The following is a 20349-nucleotide window of genomic DNA, read 5'->3' on the forward strand; positions in this document are numbered from 1 at the left end:
ACTTTAAATTGATTTATTATTATATTATTTACATTAATTTAAAATTACTTTTTTCATTTGTTTTTCATACATGTACAGGAGGTATGTGCAAAACATAATGTGCCATGGTAATGAAAAATGCCACATTTTTTATTAAACCGTATTAAGTTTTTTATTTAACATCCAGTAATTTTCATTTTAAATTTTAATTAATGTCATTACGTATTTTTTTTTCAAATTAATAAAATTTCTGTCTATATATTCAGATCAAACCCGAATATAAAATCAAATAATATAAAAATAAATAAATTATATTCATGAGATTAGAGATTGAAAATAGAACATCATTATAATTATTGAAAGCTTTACACATTATACTTTAGTTACAAAAAAAAGGGAAGAAAAATAACTGAGTCGGAAAACAAAATTAATCAATGTATTTTTATTTAGTACAGAACGTCTTATAATATTGCTTGTTACTTTTGTTAGTTCACTTATCTGACTTTGGTTTCTAGTTTGGCTATCTACATATCTTTCAGAAATCAGTGATGGTTTAAGTGTAAATTTCCAAAATCCAAATACAATATAACGATAATAATATTTGTATATAAAAAGTATGTATATTTTTGTATGTGTCATTAAACCTATAAAATATTTACGTATATAATATCCGTTATTGTCACGCTATATAAAAATATAGTCCTTTTCATTTATTTATTTTTATCCTATTATATTGTTCTGATTTAAGTATACCTACTTTCGAAGAAAAACGATTTACAAATCATTCAACAGCAAAGAAAAAATAAAAATTTATCATAAATGTTAAATCTAAAAAATAAGATACACTTACTAAACAAATGATAGATCCTTTTTTAATACATTAATTAAAAATTTACAGATACAATCAAAAGCATCACACAGGGAACTTGTATATTTTATTCGCTTTGCGTGAAACAGAAACGCGCTTCTTTTTTTATTCCTCAAAATTCACAAAATCGATTACTGATTACTTGATTAGTAAGTTTCACTCCACCCTTAGTAATATGGTAGGCCAGTCTCCACTGCACAAATTAGAATCACACATAATCCATCTGGATTAATTGTGAAATAATCTTATTTCGACATAATATATCGATATAATTTATCAACCTTTGAGGCTTAAATACGAAAACCTAGATAATCATTCCAAATCTGAAACTCTTTTTTAATTCTTTTTAAATGACTATACAGGCTCTATCATAAACATTATCTAGATGGGATTTAGCCTTTAAATTAATAAGATTAAAATATATTACATAATCTAGAATACTATTTAATTCATTTTTACGGGAACACAAGGTCTTAAGAAAAGATGAAGTAAAGGAAAGGTCAATTGTATTCATTTTATATTAAAATAGTAATTAGTTTTCTTAAAACATTACTACATTCTTGGTTTACTACATTAGATAAGTAATCATTTATACTTATTATTTACATTTTAACTACAATCAGAATACATACAGTCACTTCATAGTACCACCTTGATTTTGTATCTCACAATATCTTTTTTAATATCTAAGCAGAGTATGGATTGTTCTCCAAATTTTGATCATCTTTTTCTTTACACTCTTTTAATTTAAGATCAAAAAATTGCTTTCTATGTATTAGTGCTACATGTGGTTGCCGAACACCATAATTTTCATTGCCTAGTTTTGTGTATTTTTTTTCACCTTCCTTACCCATTAATTCTCTTAAAGCTTGATTTCTTTGTAATAATTTTTCATAAAATATAACCCCACTTTCAATAAAATTGGGGCCCAATTCACATAACTTCTTGTCAACCTCTGTTTCATAATGAATTTCTGTCATATCCTTCATCAGGAAATATGAACCCAAACCAAATAATCCAACTATTGAATACAAAATAACTCTAACATTTAATGGCGCCGCATATAAATTTAGTCTTCCATTCATATACTGAGACAAATTATATACTAAGAATATGCACACAAATGGATAAGTTGATTCAAACATTATTTTGTTATTTTGAGTCATTAGCATCTCTCTACAAATAGCAAATTCTTGAACTGTATCTGGTAATATGAGTGATTCCCCTAATTTTTTGCCAATTTCAGAAGATAAGTCCAATGTCTTTTGATTGACCTGTTAATTAAATAAGGATTATTAATATTTATTCCAAAAATTAATACTACAAGCTTATAATAGAAAAGAACCTGTATATTTTGTTGTTCAACATCATTTAATGATTTATATGTAAAGTTTATTGGAATACCAACAAGAGCACCAAACCTCGAACTAGTACTTCCTGTAATCATAAGATCACTGTTAAAGATTATGAAACACAAATAAATAATAAAACAATTATTTTGTAACAAATTTTAATTTACCTGCATGGAACAAGTCATACCCAAAAACGCAAAATGGTTGAAACAATTTTCTATGAACTTCCGATATTTCTAGTATATCTAAACATTTTTCGTATTTCTTATGAAGTTCACTTGGGAGCTCTGCTGGCTTTCCATTACTGTTACAAGACAAATTCTATATTAAAAGATTTATGACTCGGAAATATATAGAAATTAATAATTGTAAATGTTGGTAAATACTAATCGGCATTACCTGTAATAATGTACAAAATCCTTATATTTTCCTAATAAAAATGTATGAGGGCTAAAGCGTGCAGCGGTAAGAGCCAATCCAGTACCCGTTATAACAGCAAAAGAAAATTTTCGACCTTTATCTGTTAGAAACCATGAAATAGGCTTTTTGGTTGACATTATTTTTGATTGATTTAATGTAATATTAGATTATATATTTATAAATTTCCACTTAAAATCAAGAGATATATTCGAGCCTTTAAATTTATAAATATATTGAATGTCAATTTTGACATATGACATATGCATACCTATCATATGACATATTATTCCATACCACTAATGTCATTGATCAGGCTTAAAATTTAATCGTAATGTTTATCGGTAATAGTTTCTTTTTTTATAGTATCGTTGAATTGTAGGACACGTTTTTACAGAAAACATTAGAGGATCTTCATATCAGTTAACGAATTAGGGTTTCGAAAGATCGACAGATTAATTACTAAAGCTATTTTTGAAATATCAAATTAAATAAAAAGATAAACTATAAGGGAAATAGGTTAGGGGAAGTATCAGAGAATATAACAAAAAATAAAATAGAACCCTATTGTGAGGCAGTGTATAAATAAAGGTAGGCAATTGCTACGTGCACCAACGTCCGGTGTTGCTATAAAGGCCAGTAGGGCTAAAATCACTACTACAAACACGATACAAAAATACGATGTGCAAAACGATATCCGAAGACGCTGACTCAATATTCCTTAATACTTTGTAGTTTGAAAAGTAATATTTTTTAACCGATTCATCTTTCATTAAACATTATTTTTTTTATGAAATAGTCTACTCGAAAAAATAGTATTTTTTTTATTTAATTCAAGTATATGGTAAGCTTAGCGAAAATTCAAATTGACAGCTGTCAATGAGATCTGACAGCTGTCAATAACAATCGTCATTATGGAAGTTGTAAATTGTATTGTTTACATTACCGGAATTCTTACAATATTTTATTAATAAAATCTGGGCATCAATTGTAATGACTTTTTTATGTTCATAACCTTAATTCAAGCTTTCTCAAAAAATGGAGGAGGTTTTAAGGGAATTAAATAAACTACGTTTAGATAATTTGATTGAAGAATGGGTACAAGCTATTTATGAATCTGAATTCTTAGAATTTAGCGAAATCCCTGCTGATTATGAAAATTCAGTGGAATATGTTGACATAAAATCTGTATTTCACAGTGCTATGAATGCAATAGACGCATGGCTTAACACAAATTTAGATAACGAAGAAGAGAGATCTTGGACTGTTTTGTCACATCAAATTAAACACCAACACTTATTAGCTCTATTAGCTTACTACATAGACTTTGGTGGTAAAAATGTCGTATCAAGAGAACACCGTAATAACGCTATACATGCATCTCGCTTATATTATAAGCTGCTTTGCATTCCTGGATATAAAGCATACAATATTTATCACTCACAACTTTTCACGCACTCACTGGTTTGTCTCAACTATCCTAAAGCTATGTGTGACAATGAAGAAAATTACTTCAATGCAAAAGAGCTTACTTGTGAGGTAAATTCTGTCATTAAAGAACTGGGTTACTTCGTAAATGACTTAAGGCAAATTATTCAAAACTTACATTTGACTTCAAATGATATGAATTTTGAAGACATTGTAAGCAATTTAGTAGATATAACAGGAGGAGCCATAGTTAACAAATTAAACATAGGTACAGTATAATATATTATTTATGGATAAAATATAAATTACAATTAAAGTTATATAAATCTGGGTCTGGAAAAATTAGTTTGTTTGTCAAAGTAAATTTTGTCACAGATAATTTTAAAATGCATATGGCTAACAGGTTTTATTTTTAAAAGACTTTTTTCAAATTTCACTGAGCCAAATATTCCAATTATGTAAAAAATTGAGAAAATTCTTATTGAATATTAAACCCATACATTGTATTTAACTGTAATATTACCAATTACTGTCAACTTTACTTAGAATACTACTGTAATGTAAATATCATTTGTCTAGATAAAATAGAACTGGCCAAGCTTTCTGGTGTAATATATGAAATGATTGATGTACTGGTTTGTGAGGCCAATGGTGAACCAAATTCTGCAGCCATACAATTACTTTTCAAGTGTCTACTGCCAAAATTCATTGCCGCATCTGTAGACTGCCGACATGTTAATGTGAGTACAGTAATTAATTAAGTAAAATATACCGTTTTTATTGGTAGGTTGACTAGTAAATGGGCCACCCTGATAAGTGGTCACCACTGCCCATAGACATTGGTACTTTTTTATGAGTGTTAATCATTCTGCATATCACCAATGCATCATTATCCTTGGGAGCTAAGATGTTATGTCCCTTTTGCATGATATAGTGCATATGCATAGTTACACTGGTTCACTTATCCTTTAAAATGGAACAACAATACTAAACTTTGCTTTTTGGTGCTAGTATACATGATGACTGGGTATTACCTACCAAGATGCACTTGCACAAAGCCTAGTTTAATATTTATGTTAACTTAAGAAATTATAATTATATCGTAATACAAATTTAGTTATTGTAGAAGTTCTTATATATTCAAAGTTTATTTTTCTTTTCTTACTTTTTTTTCAGAATGTGGTCAGAGCATCATATGTTACATATTCAGGATTATTGTTAACAAAATTTGGAAAAGCAGCTTTACCTGGTTATGTTGTCCTTTTAGAACATCTTTGCTACACTTTAGATGGACTTGTAAGTTTTATGACACTTTATATTTATAACAGAGGTTTTGGCTGTGGTGTAACTTTTTTTTTTTGATCATGTTTGTTAATTTAATGTGCCAGAATGTTTTTATATCCAGTAATATAACATGTAGTATCACAATAAAATATAAAATCTCTATATAAAAAATACATTATATTATTTTTTTTCATTTAATAACAGTATGAATTTGATTTAGGAAAAAGCTGAGGTTCGTTCTGCTCGGGTATCACTTGTCGTGGGCCTTATGAGTCTCTTGCCTCGCAAATCTTATGGAAATTATGTAAAATGGCTACTTAAATTATCAACAACTGCGAAAGTACCTCATAGACAGATTGCATTGGTATGTTATACTTATTAAATAAACAAATATCTTACAATTAATGACACAAATATAATATATTCAATGTGTTTTAGTCTCAAATATTATAACTTTATACCTTAATTTTTTTAGGAAATGCTGGCTAAGCTTTTAAATAATGATCCTGATTTGTCAACACCTGATCATTCTAGTGAAAAAGAAAATATTCCTTCCTTGCTTGGAACAACTATTGGAGGTAAATCATAACAAACTATTTGCTACATGTATATAAAAAATGATTTCATTTGACTTTGAAATTAAATTTTTATATTCATACATTAAATGCGTTTATACATTAACATTTTATATATGTAGTTTATATCCAATTCTCTATTGGAATAGTATGAAGTAAATGTTGGAATTACAAAATCAATAAGTTTCAACTGATCCTTCCGAACTGAATGTGGGTTATGCGAGTTAGGTGCGTCGGCAATTATAGAATATTATGTAAAATATATTTTTATTTTAGGTCTTTTGTAATTTATTTGTTTCTCATATCTGACTGATTTAATTTATTGGCTTACTTTTGTTATAGAAACAACTGAGGAGCCTAACCAAAATGTGCAAGAAGATAATGCTATAGATGAAAACAATTTGGAATCACAACCAGGAACTTCACAGTCTATCACTACTGAAATTGAAAGCATCCAAAATTTACCTACAGACAATGTAATGTTACTAATTAATATAATTAGAAATTATAAGTCTGTTTAAATAATTTGTTCTTAATCTTATAAATTTAGACGGTGTTTTAGAAAAAGAATCAGTCTGTGCTGATAAAAATGACAAATCCAAATACATAATTTCCTATAATAAGAATAAAATAAAAGCATGTAACAGCAGGACGAAACGGAGGAGGACGTAGCCGGGCTGCTGCGCCAGCGCACGCACACCATCGTGCACGCCGAAGTGCTGCGCGCCGTGTACGAGCGCGTGCACGACGTGTCCAGCACGCTGCGCACGCGCGCGCTGGCGCTGCTCGCCGACTGTCTGACTTCCGAACATCCTGCCATGAAGGAGGCTATCAAGGTGACTTGCGTGTACTTCATACACTCTCATTCCATTCGATTGAAAGCATAGAAATCCATGCCGAAATTATATGTATATTGATTCATTAAATTACATACATGCTTTACTGTCCATCGAACTTGTCCGGAAAAAATCTACAGTTTCATGACTCAATCCGATCTCTCAGAGAAGTGCAATTACAAAACATCATCCTTTCAATTAATCTTGATCGGAGAATCTACGAATGTTATTTTCTATTATTACACTTTCGAGTTGATTGAAGAGATTGAAACAAAAGTGGCCGACCCACCAGGAACTGAACGGCGCGGGCGCGGTGTCGCGGCTGGCGGCGGTGGGCGCGCGCTGCGTGTGCGACGAGCGCGCCGTCGTGCGCAAGGCGGCCGCGGGGCTGCTGCACCGCCTGCTCGCCGACATGCTGCACGACGCCCGGATGCCCCAGGACTCGGACTACGCGGTCAGTACGCACTCGAAAACGCACTGAGTAATGTCGTCGAGTTTCATTAAAATTTTCGAGCGGTCTCGTGATTCGTGATCGCACAGACTTAATTGCTTACTTGTTAAAGTTATGAATCGTATGTGTGAGACGATAGCGTGTGCCAACGCAGATGCTGGTGGGCCTGTGCCGCGACGCCAGCATCGTGGTGCGTGTGAGTGCGGTGGGCGCGCTGGGCGAGCTGGCTGCGAGTGCCGCCCACCGCGCCGCGCTCGATGCCTTCCTCGCCGGGCCCATGCACCGCCTATCCGACCCGGAAACCAAGGTGCGTCTTCATATAGGTGCTACTGTTGCGAGGCATTTGCGCATTGTCGAACAGAGTCTTCGAAGTGTACGAACAGGTTAAGGGATATAGCTATTAATTTCTTTAACCTAAAAGAAGAAGAGAAGAAATAAAATGTAGTAACAACTTTACGTTGGCAGCATTTGTTTACGTAAAATAATTATGTTCAGTAGATAAACGATATGCATATCTATTACAGATTCAAGACCAAGTCGTGGCTCTCATACAGCAACTTTTAATAGAGCGCATACGTAAGTACGACGCTCTCGTAACCGAAGATCCACTGCCGTGGGAGTTCCTCGCCGGAATCACGCGTCATAATATGAAGAGACATCTTCAGAAAGCGTGCGCGTTGCTGGCCAAGTCATCGAATTGCATCAAGTAATTTTTTTAAAAAAAAAAACCAATATTATCAGCGAAAATGTTTTAAGCCCCTCGGTAAAATTAATATATTTTATTGGTCATGTTTAAAATATTACGTGTGTTCTTAAATTATAATTATGTTTAAAACGTGTATATTTATTTATGTTTGTTTGCAGTCATCGTTTAGTGGATTTATTAAGCACCCACTTGGGGATACTCAACGACGAACGAGACCTGCAGTGCCTGGTGCTTCTGACGAGCATTTCGCGGCACGTAGATTACTCAGATGTCGGCTTCCTGCTGGACTACTATTACAATCTGACCGAAAAACCGGTACGTACGCCCCGCGCCATTACGCTGTCCGCGTAACCAATCTCGCCCGTCGCTACTCCTGACCGTCGTGAAGAAAAAAAATATAGTAGTATCTGAGAAGCTGAGCCAGAACTTCGACTGTAAATTAAAGCGTGAAATTAAAAAAATGTAATAAAATAAAGAAAATAATTTATATGCCGCTGGATTAAAATAATATAGTTGTTTTAATGCAGGGTTATAGTCTAAGCATGCATTACAACTTTCCAACAATGTTGCCTTCGAAAACTATTCAGGATATCAGATAGTACTATACTGTCGATAATATCGTCTTGTATCAATAATGTCCATACTATCGATAGCTTTCCATGAGCAATAGTATTGATATGAGCATCAATAATCGCATTGCTTACGATATTATTGCTTACGCCATAACTATCGATAGACAATCGACTCTTTCACGATAGTGGACTATCGATATGCAACACTACTATCAACTATTTCACTTAATACCTCGAAGGGTAAATAGTGATGCGACTGCGCACGTCGGTAGGAACGGGACGCGCGGCTGGTGCCGCTGACGCTGGAGCTGCTGGCCACGTGGTCGGCACGTGTGGGGGGCGAAGCACGAGCCGCACTGCGCGACCATCTCGTCACGCGCCTGGCCGCCGCCGTCGACGACGGTACAAGACTACTGTTTTGTATCTCGTATCTCGACACAAAGTTCAATTCAACGATTGCATAAAAAATATAAAATTTTTAGTATTTGATTAATGGAAGGCTGTTCCTAAAGCCTTATCTAGGAAGGCTCGTTTTGTCGCATTTAAATAACATATTGTGCAGTGCAGTTAAAAGACGTTACATTGTATACGAATTCCATTGTAACAATAATTTCATTAATCTAAATTATATTTTCCTAGGAAGCAGAACTGCGAGCGCATCTCTCGCGGCTCAACTGGATCCTGAAAATTTGCAGTGGGCAACGGAGTTGATGCAAATATGTATATATTAATTATTTTCTGCTTAAAATAAGTCGACAACAGGTGACCCTACTCAGTACAACGGAAAACTTAATTTCACTACATTACTTACTTAAATGTAGCGTGTTTTGGACACGCTCGTGCGTTATAAAGGCGTCTAAAAATAGAAGTATTAGAGCTCGGCCCGTGTGTCGGCAGCGGAGCGGCGCGCGCTGGAGAGCGGCGCGGGTGACGTGCGCGAGTGGGTGCGCGCCGCCGACGTGTCGCTGGTGGCGCCCGCGCCGCCCTCGCCGCAGCTGCTGCGCCTCTTCCTCGCCGCGCTGGCGCAGCCGCCACCCGGTACGGTCCTCGCCATATTATAACTATTTTTACTTTTTTGTACCCCATCAACGGAGCAGCCTAATGCGTTAGTTCGAGTCTCTTTTATCTGAAACTTTTCGATTATCCATTCGAATATTACGAAACGCGGCACTAACGGTTTCCATGGAGAGACAAGCCGAGTGATAGTCAAAACGTGTGCGTGCAGAGTGGGGCGACGAGGAGCGCGGCCTGTGCGCGGCGGGCGCGGGGCGGCTGTGCGTGCGCTCGCGGGACGCGGCGGCCGCGCTGGCGCCGTCGCTGGCCGCGCTGCTGCGGGACGACGCCGCGCCGCTCTGCGCGCGCCTCAACGCGCTGCTGGCGCTCACCGACATCTGCACCAGGTGCGCGACGCTCACCACTTGACTTCAGACGCTAAACGCGACGGTACATGACGCTGGTCGTACATAGGTACTCGTGCATCGTGGAGCCGCAGCTGGACTCGGTGTGCGGATGTGTGGCGCCTCAGGCGGCGCCCCCTCTGCGACGTGCGGCGGCTCGCGCACTCACGCGCCTGCTGCTCGCCGGGTATCTTCGTCTGCGCACGCCGCTCTACTATCGGTATGACATCCGTGTCGATACAATTGTATTGTTTTTTATTTAACATTGTATTTTGAATCTCGCTCTCTCGTCGGTCGAGCAGGTACTGCGCGCTGCTGGCGGACGAGGACCACGACGTGCGCGAGCCGGCCGAGTACTACGTGTCGTGCTGTCTCACCGTCGACACCATCTATCATCACTTCGTCGACTGCGTGCTGCACTACAACAACCAGGAAAGCGGTCAGTGGGCTGTGCTACTCGGCAGTCGGTCGGCGGTGCAGCTCATTTCATACGACCCTCACCGCAGAGAGCATATCGTTCGACGCGCGGCAGCTGATCTACGACGTGATGCTGCAGCGCATGTCGCTGGTGCAGAAGCTGAACGTGCAGTGCCGGCTGGCGCGCGAGGTGCTGGAGCACGCGGGCGCGCTGTGCGACGACGGCGACGAGCTGTCGGCCGCGCTCAACGCCGCGCTGCTCGACACCATCACGCTGCTCTGCGGCCCGCGCATGAAACTGCCCAGTGAGTCGCGGGGACCCACAACAAAATATACTTTATTCGAGTAGGCTTTTGCGAGCACTTTTGAACCGCCATTTTACAAAACATATAGTTTTGTAAAATGGCTAGCTAGGTTGGATCTATTTCTTCTTGGTCGTATCAACCTACGGAGAAGAGTCGGCAAAAGACTCAGCAGTTACTCCTTTCTAATTTTTTAAATACAAAGTTATATTGATTAAATATAATATAATTTATTATGTCTGAAAGACGACAAGTATTAGCTCCACGCATTTTTCTCATCATATATATTTAACAAACGATTTGAATTTAAAATAAGCAAAGTAAAAAATTTCTGCGGAAATAAAAGATTACCTTGCCGCAGGATTTATTGACTTATAAGCTTATCCTTAATATTATTATGTTTTATAGAAAAACCGGAAAAAGCCGGGGATGCCGATATAGATGACCTTCAGGAACGAGTTACGACGAACATCGTATCTCATGTGAGTTGCATTTCTCATTTAAGTTAAGCTAGCTCCATACTATCCTCCGATCTTTTGAATAGATTTGTTATGATGATGTAATGTAGACTTTGGTTTGGGAACCAAAATCTAGTGAATCGAACTGAGGATAGATCGAGTACACTTAGATTCAATTGTGGATTTTGAGCGTGCGCGGTCAAGGTTCAAAGTTTGGACAACTGAGAGCAGCCATTAAAAACATTGAAAGCCTTTATTATATTATATAGAGACAAATCATTATTTAACTAAACATCCGCTCAACAATGGCCGTAATCTTTTATCATGGTAAATTACCGATCATCGTTAACGTGTTAACATCACTATTCAAATATAAATCAGTAGACATAAAACTAATCGACTTGAGTCTACAAAAAAAAAGTTTATGTTTGAACCGGTTATTTTTTTATTTTTTTCTTATGGAATCTTATCATCCATAAACATTTTCTTCCTGCCCTAGTTTTTCACGGAGAGAGAACAGGTAAAATTAGAAAATATTATATAGCGAATAGAATTGATGTATATATGAATACTTCTGTTTATTTTTAAATGTAAGTACCTACTTATTTAATTTGTGGCCTGATGCTAAAAGGGCCAATTTCAATAACCCTTACTTTTCGTACTCAGAAACGGAATAATAGACATAATATTTTCTCGGTCGGTTTACATATACATACCTTTTTACATAATATCAGTAATGTTAACTTATGTTATGTAATGTCTTATAGATTATTTGCACTAATAAATTTATTTTTTAATTTTTTGGCAAATAGTAAATTTGGTTCATATTTTACTAATAAATGTCCTTTTAGCTCCATGCCAATTTATTATTTTGTCAAAGTTCAGTATATCCATCCATCGTGCATTTTAAATTTAAAATTAACTGCATTATTTGGTTGAAGTAATAAAAAACATATATTAATTGAGACAAATTACGATTAAATTATATATATATATATTATGTATATTATAGACTCCGCTTTAAAGCTCATAAGTTCGCGGAATCGAAGGGTTAGAATGAAAATAAAGAAACATTTCTTTTTGTCGTTTCCAATATATTCATCTGCAAGACGATTACATTATTCAAGCCACTCAATTAGTTCATTTATACTTTTTCCTGATTCCTTCGTACTCCCAAAATAATGTAGCCATGATTTTCCGGCCGTCTGCGTTCCAATGAACTTCTTGGTCCTGTGCCATTTTCATATTGTGGAGTTTTATTTGGACTCAGGTTCACAATTATGAAGGTTGACTCAAAACATCATCTTTGTTTTCATTGCATAATTTCAAAACGTACCACTAGTAACTGGTTTACGATATTTTCCCGTCGAGTCTCCGAATGTCGCCAGTATGGTTTGAGCACGTTGACAATACGGTTTGCACTGGTCCTCCCTGCTTGACAAAGTATAATGGTGCGATACTGAGTTTTAGCCATATTCTACTCTTATCACGATTGAGTCGCTTGTACAACGATACTTCAGGCTATTAATTTAATAATGACAATATTTCATCTTTATTATGTATTGGTGCTCAACTAAAAACCAGCTATTACGCGAACTTAAAAGTAACATATATGTAAGGATTTTTATGTCTCGAAAAACTGACGCTGGTAAAAATATACATAATAAAATAAATGTATTCATAAATATTACAAGTTGTTACAATTTTTTTTCTGCTACTCAGAAAATGAAGCGCACGGTGGCGGAGGTGCTGGTGCCGGCCGTGCTGCGGCTGTACGCGCACATGCGGCCGCGCGGCGGGCAGCTGGCCGCCTACCTCGTGCGCATCGCCACCGACCTGCTCAACGACTACCGCCACGAGGTCAGTGCTCGTTTCTTACAAAGGAATTTGAATAGAGTCTTGGTCACGTGCTTTGACGTAATTTAACTAATAATTAAATATCTAACCAGAAGAAGCACATTTACTTTACAAAGTAGTAATACTTTACAAAGCAACCGCAAAAATGTTCTAAAGAAACGTTCATTTTAATAACATCCCCAGCGGCTATGAAATCTAAAATTCGAGGACGATAAATACAACACCCCTTCGAGGAAAGATTTAGAGTCAATGAAGATGTCATGCCTAGTAATAAAAAAAAACACCAACACAAATTAAAAATAAGATACACCAAAGAGACAGACAGCGTGTCTATGATGATACAAATAAAACAATTTAAAAAAAGTTCAGTTTTGTAATACATATCAGTATGTATCGGTAACAGATCGAGGAGCTAATAGAGAACGACGAGGAACTAGTGGAGCGCGTACAGCAGTTCCAGGAGACCATAGGGCTCGAGGCGTCGTTCGGCAACACCCGCAACCTGGTGACGGCGTCCGCGCCGCCCGAGCCCGACACGCCGCGCGCCCGCAAGCGCCCGCGGCCCTACGCGCACTCGCCGCGGAAGAGGGCGCTGCGCATATAGTCGCCACAGCGCTGCGTGCAGCTGACGTATGGCAGACCTGGAGCTTATCTATTAACTGTTTTAATCTTGAAAATTATGACAAACTATAAGTTTTCTTTCACCTTACACTGCTAGAGATAATATTATCTTCACAGTGACGATGACGAAGTCTTTACACTAAATGCGATCCTACTTCAGTGTGAGGAGATAAACCAATGAAAACAAACAAATGTTATCAAACTTATAATGTATATGTGATAGAAACTACCACCTGTTATATTTAGCGCTATAACATTTGAAATACAAGTTAATTTGAAACTCTTCAAACATTCAGATTACGATAAAATTTCAAATGTATCAAGATATTTAAATCGACAGGATTCTGCAAATGGAGACGCTATTCTATCTTAAGAGCATACAAGTATTACACATCATATAAAAGTCTGTATATGTTTAAATACGGACAGGTCATGTAAGTATAATTTTATATTAAAATAAAAATATTAAAACTATATATTTTGAATATGGATAAATTATTTTAATTTTGAACAATCTTTTTAAGCCCCTATGTCTTTTACCAATTACTATAACTGCAATCCAAGGGACGGGAATGTAAACACTGCGAACTTCCATACTTCACGTTACTACTAAATATTTCTCACCTGTCCCTGACCCTGGGTTTCGTCTCAGGATCTGCAGCCTTATGAGCTGACCAGCTTAGCCACTAGACCAATGAACTAGTGAAAACAGTCAGATATTCTACCTTATGAAATAAGTATAAATAAATTTGTTGATTGCTTGTAACCCAATTTGTGTACTGCGACAAAAAAATAATTGTAAAAATATTCATTTTATTTGAACAGCATACAAGAATAATTAATATTAAATTCCGCACGAAAGTGCTTAAACATTAAATATAAACAAGATACATTGAATAAATTATGTGTTATTACTTAAGTTTAACTTTGCTTCTAAATCACTTTCCTTTTCAATGGTCACTTTGCTGAATGTTTTTTTCAATATCATATTAATCGCCGCTTCCTCTGAAAAAATATATGAAAAAATTATTTAACGCATAATATTTTAAGTCAATACATATTCAGTTAATAATCAATTTACAAATCCTTACCAGTTACTTGTATAGCAAGTAATTGGTGAACAATGTGCCTGGCAGTAATCTTAAACAAATCGCGATTGCTGATCTTTTTCTTCTTGTAATATGGCATCAACAGTTTAACAACTAAACTGGCAACGTCCACTTTTTCCGCTTTCTTTTCTTTGTGTTTAGAGTAATGTATCTTTTTAGATATGTCTTTGTCCCTTTTTTCCTTACTTTTACTATGTTCTCTTATCTCTTGTTTATTGTGTATTTTAATATATTTTAAATCATCAGTTAACTTTGGTGCATGCTTTTCTTTAGTTCCGTGTTTTGTTGGAGATTTTGTGATCACAACTGTATTTTTAGATTCACATACTTTAGAATCATTAGCGGCAGCAGCAACAATATTAATTGGGACCGCTACTTCTGGTTCAGATTTTATTTCCGAGAAATGTTTTAGCTCCTGTAATACCTTATCTGCTTCCAAACTTAATTTATGTGCTTTAACTATAGACTTCTCATCAACAAATTTTACGTTATTTACATCAGTTGATTTGGTATCATCATTCATTGAATCAGATGAATTGTGTGATTCAAGGTATTCTTCCATATTATTATTAACATTATTTTGGTTACTTTGAGATTCTGTACATGTCGCTGCACTTGTTGCATCATCTAAAATAAGTGTCTCTTCAAAAGCACTATCCTTACCAGTACTGTCGTTATTGTCAGAGCTTTTTTCGTCATTTTGATGAGACTTTTTACGTTTATGTTTCTTCTTAGACTTTTCAGTCTTTGATTTCTCGTTTTTCTTCTTCTCTGACTTATGAGATACGCATTTTTCTTTAGAAATCTTACGTTTTTTAATATCATTTGGCTCGATTTCACTGTCAGACGACTCACCAAAAAGTGCTTTGATTTTTCTTTTAGCTATTGGAGTTGGTTTTTCAGAAGATACGTGTTTAATTTTTTTTTCGATTTTTGTATCAATATCTTCATCCACTTTGTTTTTAGTATCTGATCCATTTTTAGGTATACCCTGTAAAGTTATATTTATGTACAAGGTTTTAGTTTTCATATTTGCATCTGAATTGTGATCTTCGGCTACTGTGTCTAATTGGAGCGTTTTGTCATTGTCTTCAACATTATTTGTATCGTCAATTTCCTCTAACTTAAATGTAGAATCACAATGTTTTGGACTCTCATTTTCTGCTATAACAAGTCCTCTTTCATCTTCGCTATCATCTGAGGGTAGGCTAGGAGATTCTTGTGATGTTTTTGAAGAAAAGAAGTTTTTTAGCTTTGTTTGTGTTAAAGGGTCCCTTTTAAAGGAGTTTGCTTTTCTTTTAGTGTCTTTGTCAGCTTTAGACAGTGTTTTTTGATCATTTTTGCTTTCTTTATCACCTGAAATAAAAAAAATTACATTTAAAGTCAATATAAAAAGCAAAATATAAGCTTTCTCATAGAGAGAATTAAAGAAATATTCTTTCTATACGTACGACTTTCTAATTCTGATGCAGATATAAAACCGTGATATTTTTGATCAGCGCGATTCTTTTCATAGTCCTTTATAAATTCGCCCAGCGTATGACTTTTTTTGGGTTCAAAATTTTTAAGATCTGGATATAAACTGTCCTTACAAGATTTAACAGATGATATCTGAAATTATTTACATTATATATTAGAATTTATTGATTTAACATATCAATATCATATCAGAATAATGAATCAAATAATAATTACCACTTTTGCCATCGCTCGCCTGTACAGACTAGCTACAGTACTACTTGAAAATGCTTCATACTCCATTTCTATTGCGCATTGTTCAACATCTCGCCCCGAAAGATTTTTATCCGTTTTATCGATACCTTTTGAATTTTTAAGATTATTTCTTAATGCATCTGTAAGTAGGGCAAGATAACTCTCGCGTCCTGCCACTGTTAGTCCATTAACCTAAAAAGTGCTAATGTTTAGATCATTTAATGTTTTACGCAATGAAACAATTTTGTTTTTCATATTTTAGTATGTATACAAGTAAAACTTACTTTCGTTACCGTACTGTCAGCCGCTTTGCATTTAGAATATTTTGCGGATTCAGTTTCGGTATTTTTATTTTTTTCCAGGTCCTTTTTTCTCTTGGCAAACTCTTGCAGTATGAGAGACTTAGTCTCTTCCGCGACGCGACGTCGACTACTCTCGTCGTCCGAGTCGTCCCCACTTTTTTCCCCGTAGTACGACTCCGCCTCCCTAAGACATCGAATGAGAGTTACGAGAAATCGCCTAACTTCCGGACGACTCATACGATCATTCCCGTCGGGCGGTACCTCATCTGCCCCAGCCGGCCCTCCCCGTACAGGTCGGAGGAGTCGGTGTGCGTGACGAGGCCCCGCTGGCCGAGCGTGGCGCTCATGGCGCGGCGCAGGTGCTGGTCGAGCGCGCGCTGCACGGCGCGCGGGTCGGCGCACGCGTCGCAGCGCGCGCCGCACTTGGGCGCCTGCTCGCCGAAGTAGTCCGCGAATGTTTTGTGGCGGCACCTGCGGATCCCGGTCGCGATTGGTACCGAGAGGGCGAGGTCGGGTTCATGTTCGAATTGATTAAAAGGTCGAAATTATTCAATCCGAAAGTAATCTGCTTAGTCAGAGGAGAATCCTTACCTTACTTCCTCGCAATATTTCACCATGATTTCGAAACTCTTGTAAGCGTTTTTACATCTTTGTTTCTGCTCGGGGGTCTTGGAACGACCCATCTCGGATTTAAGTAAGAAATCTACGGCATTTCGTTCACTTCGACAGTAGTAAATCCGGCAAAATGCCGGTTTGCCGTCTCGTCCCGCTCTTCCTGATTCCTATAAATATATTTTCGAATCTATAGACGAAATGTAGTAATAATAAAATCGAAATTTATATTTTTGGAGTAGGCTCTTACGAGAACTTCTGAATTAGTATTTATTGGTACAAGACAAATTAAATTTAAAACTTCAACTGGTATCAAATGTAGATTCTACCGAGTAGTATCGGCGAGATGATGACTGATGATCTTGCATAAAAGCAAACAAATACCGACTCCACGCTTTTTTATAATTTTGTGTTATATAATATGCGCCAAGGAATTGATGTATTGACTTTGGTCGCAATCTTGGTCGCCTTTACTCAATAGACATAATGGATAAGAAACAAAATACTAACTTGATAGTAAGCAGCAACATTCTGCGGCAGACCCCAATGGACCACGACACGTACAGTTGCCTTATCCACACCCATTCCAAAGGATACAGTGGCGCACACGCAAGGACATTCACCATTTGACCATTGCTCTTGAACTGATACGCGTTCTGACGTTTTTAATCCTAAAAAATATAAATAAAAGCAATAGTAATGGTTACACTCCTCTATTTATAAAAAAATATTATATTTACATACCTCCATGATAAGCTAATGCCTTAAAACCTCTTTTTGTTAACATGCTCGATATATCTTCTGTTTGTTCCCGTGTTCGACAATATACAATAGCTGCACTTCTGTCTTTCTAAAACCGAGATAATATTTATATTCAAAATAAATTGCTATATGTACTATCAATACTTCTATCGTAATATTACAATTCCGAAAGTAACGCTGTTACCTCTTTCCGCTTAAACCAATGAAATGATTTAGATGAAAGTTGGTATGGAAATAGTTGTGATGATGGAAATACTTAACTACTCTTCTTAATTTATTTGTGTATATTTAAAATGGGAGGTGACGGTTTGTGTGATATAGGTAGTTTTATACATTAATACGAGGCCAAAGCCACAGATTCTGCTAGTATTATGGTTATATATATATCACGTCTGACACCTTTTAAGTTCTGAGAAACTTGTTCTTTTAAGTAAAATATACATGTCACAAACTGGGTAGAATTTTGGAATGTAGATTCCGAAAGTAAATTTAAAGATCTTAAGAGTGTTCTTAAATAAGCATAGATAAATATAGTTAAGGAGACGAATATTCTTTTGAAATTTTCACAATGTATTTTAGCCATTTTTCACAAAATAAGCATAATGATGAGTGTTTCCAAATTTTTATAATTTTTGTATAAACGAGATATTTCACAGCTGTAGTATTTTTATTTTAATACAAAATATTAAAACCTGCCTTCAGAATACCAAAGACTTGGACATTTGCTTCATCAGTTTTGTGTATATTTATAAAAAATCTGAATCTCATTCCAAGAGAGAGTTTCAGGTACTCTATGTCTATTAACAAATTCTAACATAACCAGATTAGATATATTTTAACAAAATTAGAACTAAGGTCCTTTTTGTTTATTACCATCAGGAGTGACCTTCCACTCACTTCCAGGTCACTTAGGGAATCTTCACTTGATATTTAATATAATAAATGTTCTTTACTTGACTTACCAATTTCACATTGTCATCATCTTTTAAGTTTTTCTTTAGAAAATCTACCAGATCTCCAATTTCATCCTGTATACAATTTTGATACACTACATCATAGTAGAGATTCCTTCTAAAACTAGGTGTTTTGTATTGTGCTACTGGCTGCAAAAACTTAAGGTTTGCCATTATATCTTTTGTGACTTCAGCACTCGCAGTAGCCGTGAGAGCGACCCATGGAATGCTCTTAAACTTTTCACGCAAATTACCTAATTTTAAATAATCAGGTCGGAAATCATGACCCCATTCACTGACACAGTGGGCCTCATCAACAACTATATATGAAACTTTTTTATACTTGACTAGATGCTCTATGAGAGCTTTAAAAGTGCCAGTAGCTGCTTGCTCGGGTGTTACATATAAAAACCTTGTGGTTGGTTTCATGCTGTGTAAGTCATTCAAAACTCTATCTCTATCTTTTGATGTCATTTTAGAGTTTATTGATTCAGCTGGGATCTTAAACCTTGTTAAGTGATCAATCTGATCTTTAATTAAAGCTAATAGGGGGGAAAATACAATGGCCACTTTATTGTCCTGCAACATTGCTGGTAATTGGAAGCATAAAGACTTCCCTGAACCAGTGGGCATTGAAACATATACATCATGGACCCCTGTAAACAAGCAATTTTATCATATTATAATAATTGCTTTAAGTTATAATATAGCATTATTTTGTGTCTCGATTTTATTTTCAATACAAAAGCTATTTTCAGCATCTTCATCGCTGATTGCTTATATATATCTTTGTGATGGAACACAACATTATACGGTATTTTAGTTGTTTTAACGAAATGTGCATTTTTTTAAAATAAAGGATTTGAAATAAAATATAACATATGTATATTAATGCTAAGCAATAGTAGTAAATGAATGCATTCACCTCTTGCAATTGCCCTCACAGCTCTTTCTTGAAGTTCACTTTTGAACTTTCTGTAACCAAAACATTGGAGTAATTTTTCTGTTACGTTATCCATTACGAAGTTCCATAACACTGGGAATAAACGGGTAAGTTCATTTGTTATATTATATGTTTCATTAAATTGAATACATTAGGTTACACTAGATATTTTCAAATGCCATATATTTATTAAGAAAGAAATATTATAATTAAAACAACCTCGAAATAAAAATAATACTTATGACTTATTGACATTTTCAATACAGATTTATATTGTCAAATGTTATGAACGTCAAAACTCAAAATTGCATGAAATACTAACAGTACATAGTAAATCGCGCCAATTTTTTTACGTTCCGTTCTGCTGGTTCTTAAACAAATTTTGTAAACTGAAATAACTTGTGTATAAATAAGACTTCTAAGTAACATTTTACA

At 35.7% G+C, this 20349-nt stretch overlaps 3 protein-coding genes across 5 annotated transcripts; 1 reads left to right on the forward strand and 2 right to left on the reverse strand.

Annotated features, from left to right (window-relative positions):
• Positions 1-1351: 1351 nt before the first annotated feature.
• On the reverse strand, positions 1352-2842 carry LOC125066332 (transmembrane protein 177). Its single transcript, XM_047674378.1, has 4 exons — positions 2599-2842; positions 2367-2503; positions 2193-2284; positions 1352-2121 (listed from the first exon to the last, which is right to left on the reverse strand). The coding sequence occupies exons 1-4, from the start codon at positions 2754-2756 to the stop codon at positions 1534-1536; spliced, it is 975 nt and encodes a 324-aa protein (XP_047530334.1). The 5' UTR covers positions 2757-2842; the 3' UTR covers positions 1352-1533.
• Positions 2843-3558: 716 nt separating this feature from the next.
• On the forward strand, positions 3559-14519 carry LOC125066166 (condensin-2 complex subunit D3-like). Of its 3 annotated transcripts, XM_047674117.1 has the most exons (22): positions 3559-4312; positions 4624-4784; positions 5221-5340; positions 5549-5692; positions 5804-5906; positions 6246-6379; positions 6551-6739; positions 7032-7193; positions 7345-7497; positions 7715-7896; positions 8055-8211; positions 8741-8870; positions 9108-9188; positions 9366-9506; positions 9694-9868; positions 9936-10085; positions 10168-10304; positions 10372-10587; positions 10993-11066; positions 11542-11562; positions 12765-12902; positions 13303-14519. In XM_047674117.1, the coding sequence occupies exons 1-22, from the start codon at positions 3655-3657 to the stop codon at positions 13501-13503; spliced, it is 3627 nt and encodes a 1208-aa protein (XP_047530073.1). In that variant the 5' UTR covers positions 3559-3654; the 3' UTR covers positions 13504-14519. The 3 variants fall into 3 exon arrangements, with proteins under 3 accessions (XP_047530073.1, XP_047530074.1, XP_047530075.1); XM_047674118.1 differs by lacking the exon at positions 11542-11562; XM_047674119.1 differs by lacking the exons at positions 11542-11562; positions 13303-14519 and having other exon boundaries at positions 10372-10591; positions 12765-12899.
• LOC125066167 (ATP-dependent DNA helicase Q5-like) lies at positions 14387-20181 on the reverse strand. Its single transcript, XM_047674120.1, has 11 exons — positions 19897-20181; positions 18981-19627; positions 18001-18106; positions 17767-17927; positions 17236-17426; positions 16906-17115; positions 16627-16828; positions 16325-16534; positions 16081-16240; positions 14612-15985; positions 14387-14525 (listed from the first exon to the last, which is right to left on the reverse strand). Exons 1-11 carry the CDS (start codon positions 19988-19990, stop codon positions 14422-14424), a joined length of 3459 nt encoding a protein of 1152 aa, XP_047530076.1. The 5' UTR covers positions 19991-20181; the 3' UTR covers positions 14387-14421.
• Positions 20182-20349: the final 168 nt, after the last annotated feature.

This window comes from Vanessa atalanta, chromosome 9 (genome assembly GCF_905147765.1).
Source record: "Vanessa atalanta chromosome 9, ilVanAtal1.2, whole genome shotgun sequence".
NCBI lineage: Eukaryota > Metazoa > Arthropoda > Insecta > Lepidoptera > Nymphalidae > Vanessa > Vanessa atalanta.

Excerpts from the sequence above, each read along its gene's own strand:
- LOC125066166 (XM_047674117.1), top strand. The coding sequence starts at position 3,655 with ATGGAGGAGGTTTTAAGGGAATTAAATAAACTACGTTTAGATAATTTG. Across the intron at positions 8,871-9,107 it reads GGCCGCCGCCGTCGACGACG|GAAGCAGAACTGCGAGCGCA; the intron begins GTACAAGACTAC and ends ATATTTTCCTAG. Across the intron at positions 10,086-10,167 it reads CGCACGCCGCTCTACTATCG|GTACTGCGCGCTGCTGGCGG; the intron begins GTATGACATCCG and ends TCGGTCGAGCAG.
- LOC125066167 (XM_047674120.1), bottom strand. The coding sequence starts at position 19,990 with ATGGATAACGTAACAGAAAAATTACTCCAATGTTTTGGTTACAGAAAG. Across the intron at positions 18,107-18,980 it reads ATGATGACAATGTGAAATTG|AAAGACAGAAGTGCAGCTAT; the intron begins GTAAGTCAAGTA and ends TCTCGGTTTTAG. Across the intron at positions 14,526-14,611 it reads ACTTGCTATACAAGTAACTG|AGGAAGCGGCGATTAATATG; the intron begins GTAAGGATTTGT and ends ATATTTTTTCAG.
- LOC125066332 (XM_047674378.1), bottom strand. The coding sequence starts at position 2,756 with ATGTCAACCAAAAAGCCTATTTCATGGTTTCTAACAGATAAAGGTCGA. Across the intron at positions 2,504-2,598 it reads GATTTTGTACATTATTACAG|TAATGGAAAGCCAGCAGAGC; the intron begins GTAATGCCGATT and ends GTCTTGTAACAG. Across the intron at positions 2,122-2,192 it reads TTGAACAACAAAATATACAG|GTCAATCAAAAGACATTGGA; the intron begins GTTCTTTTCTAT and ends TTTAATTAACAG.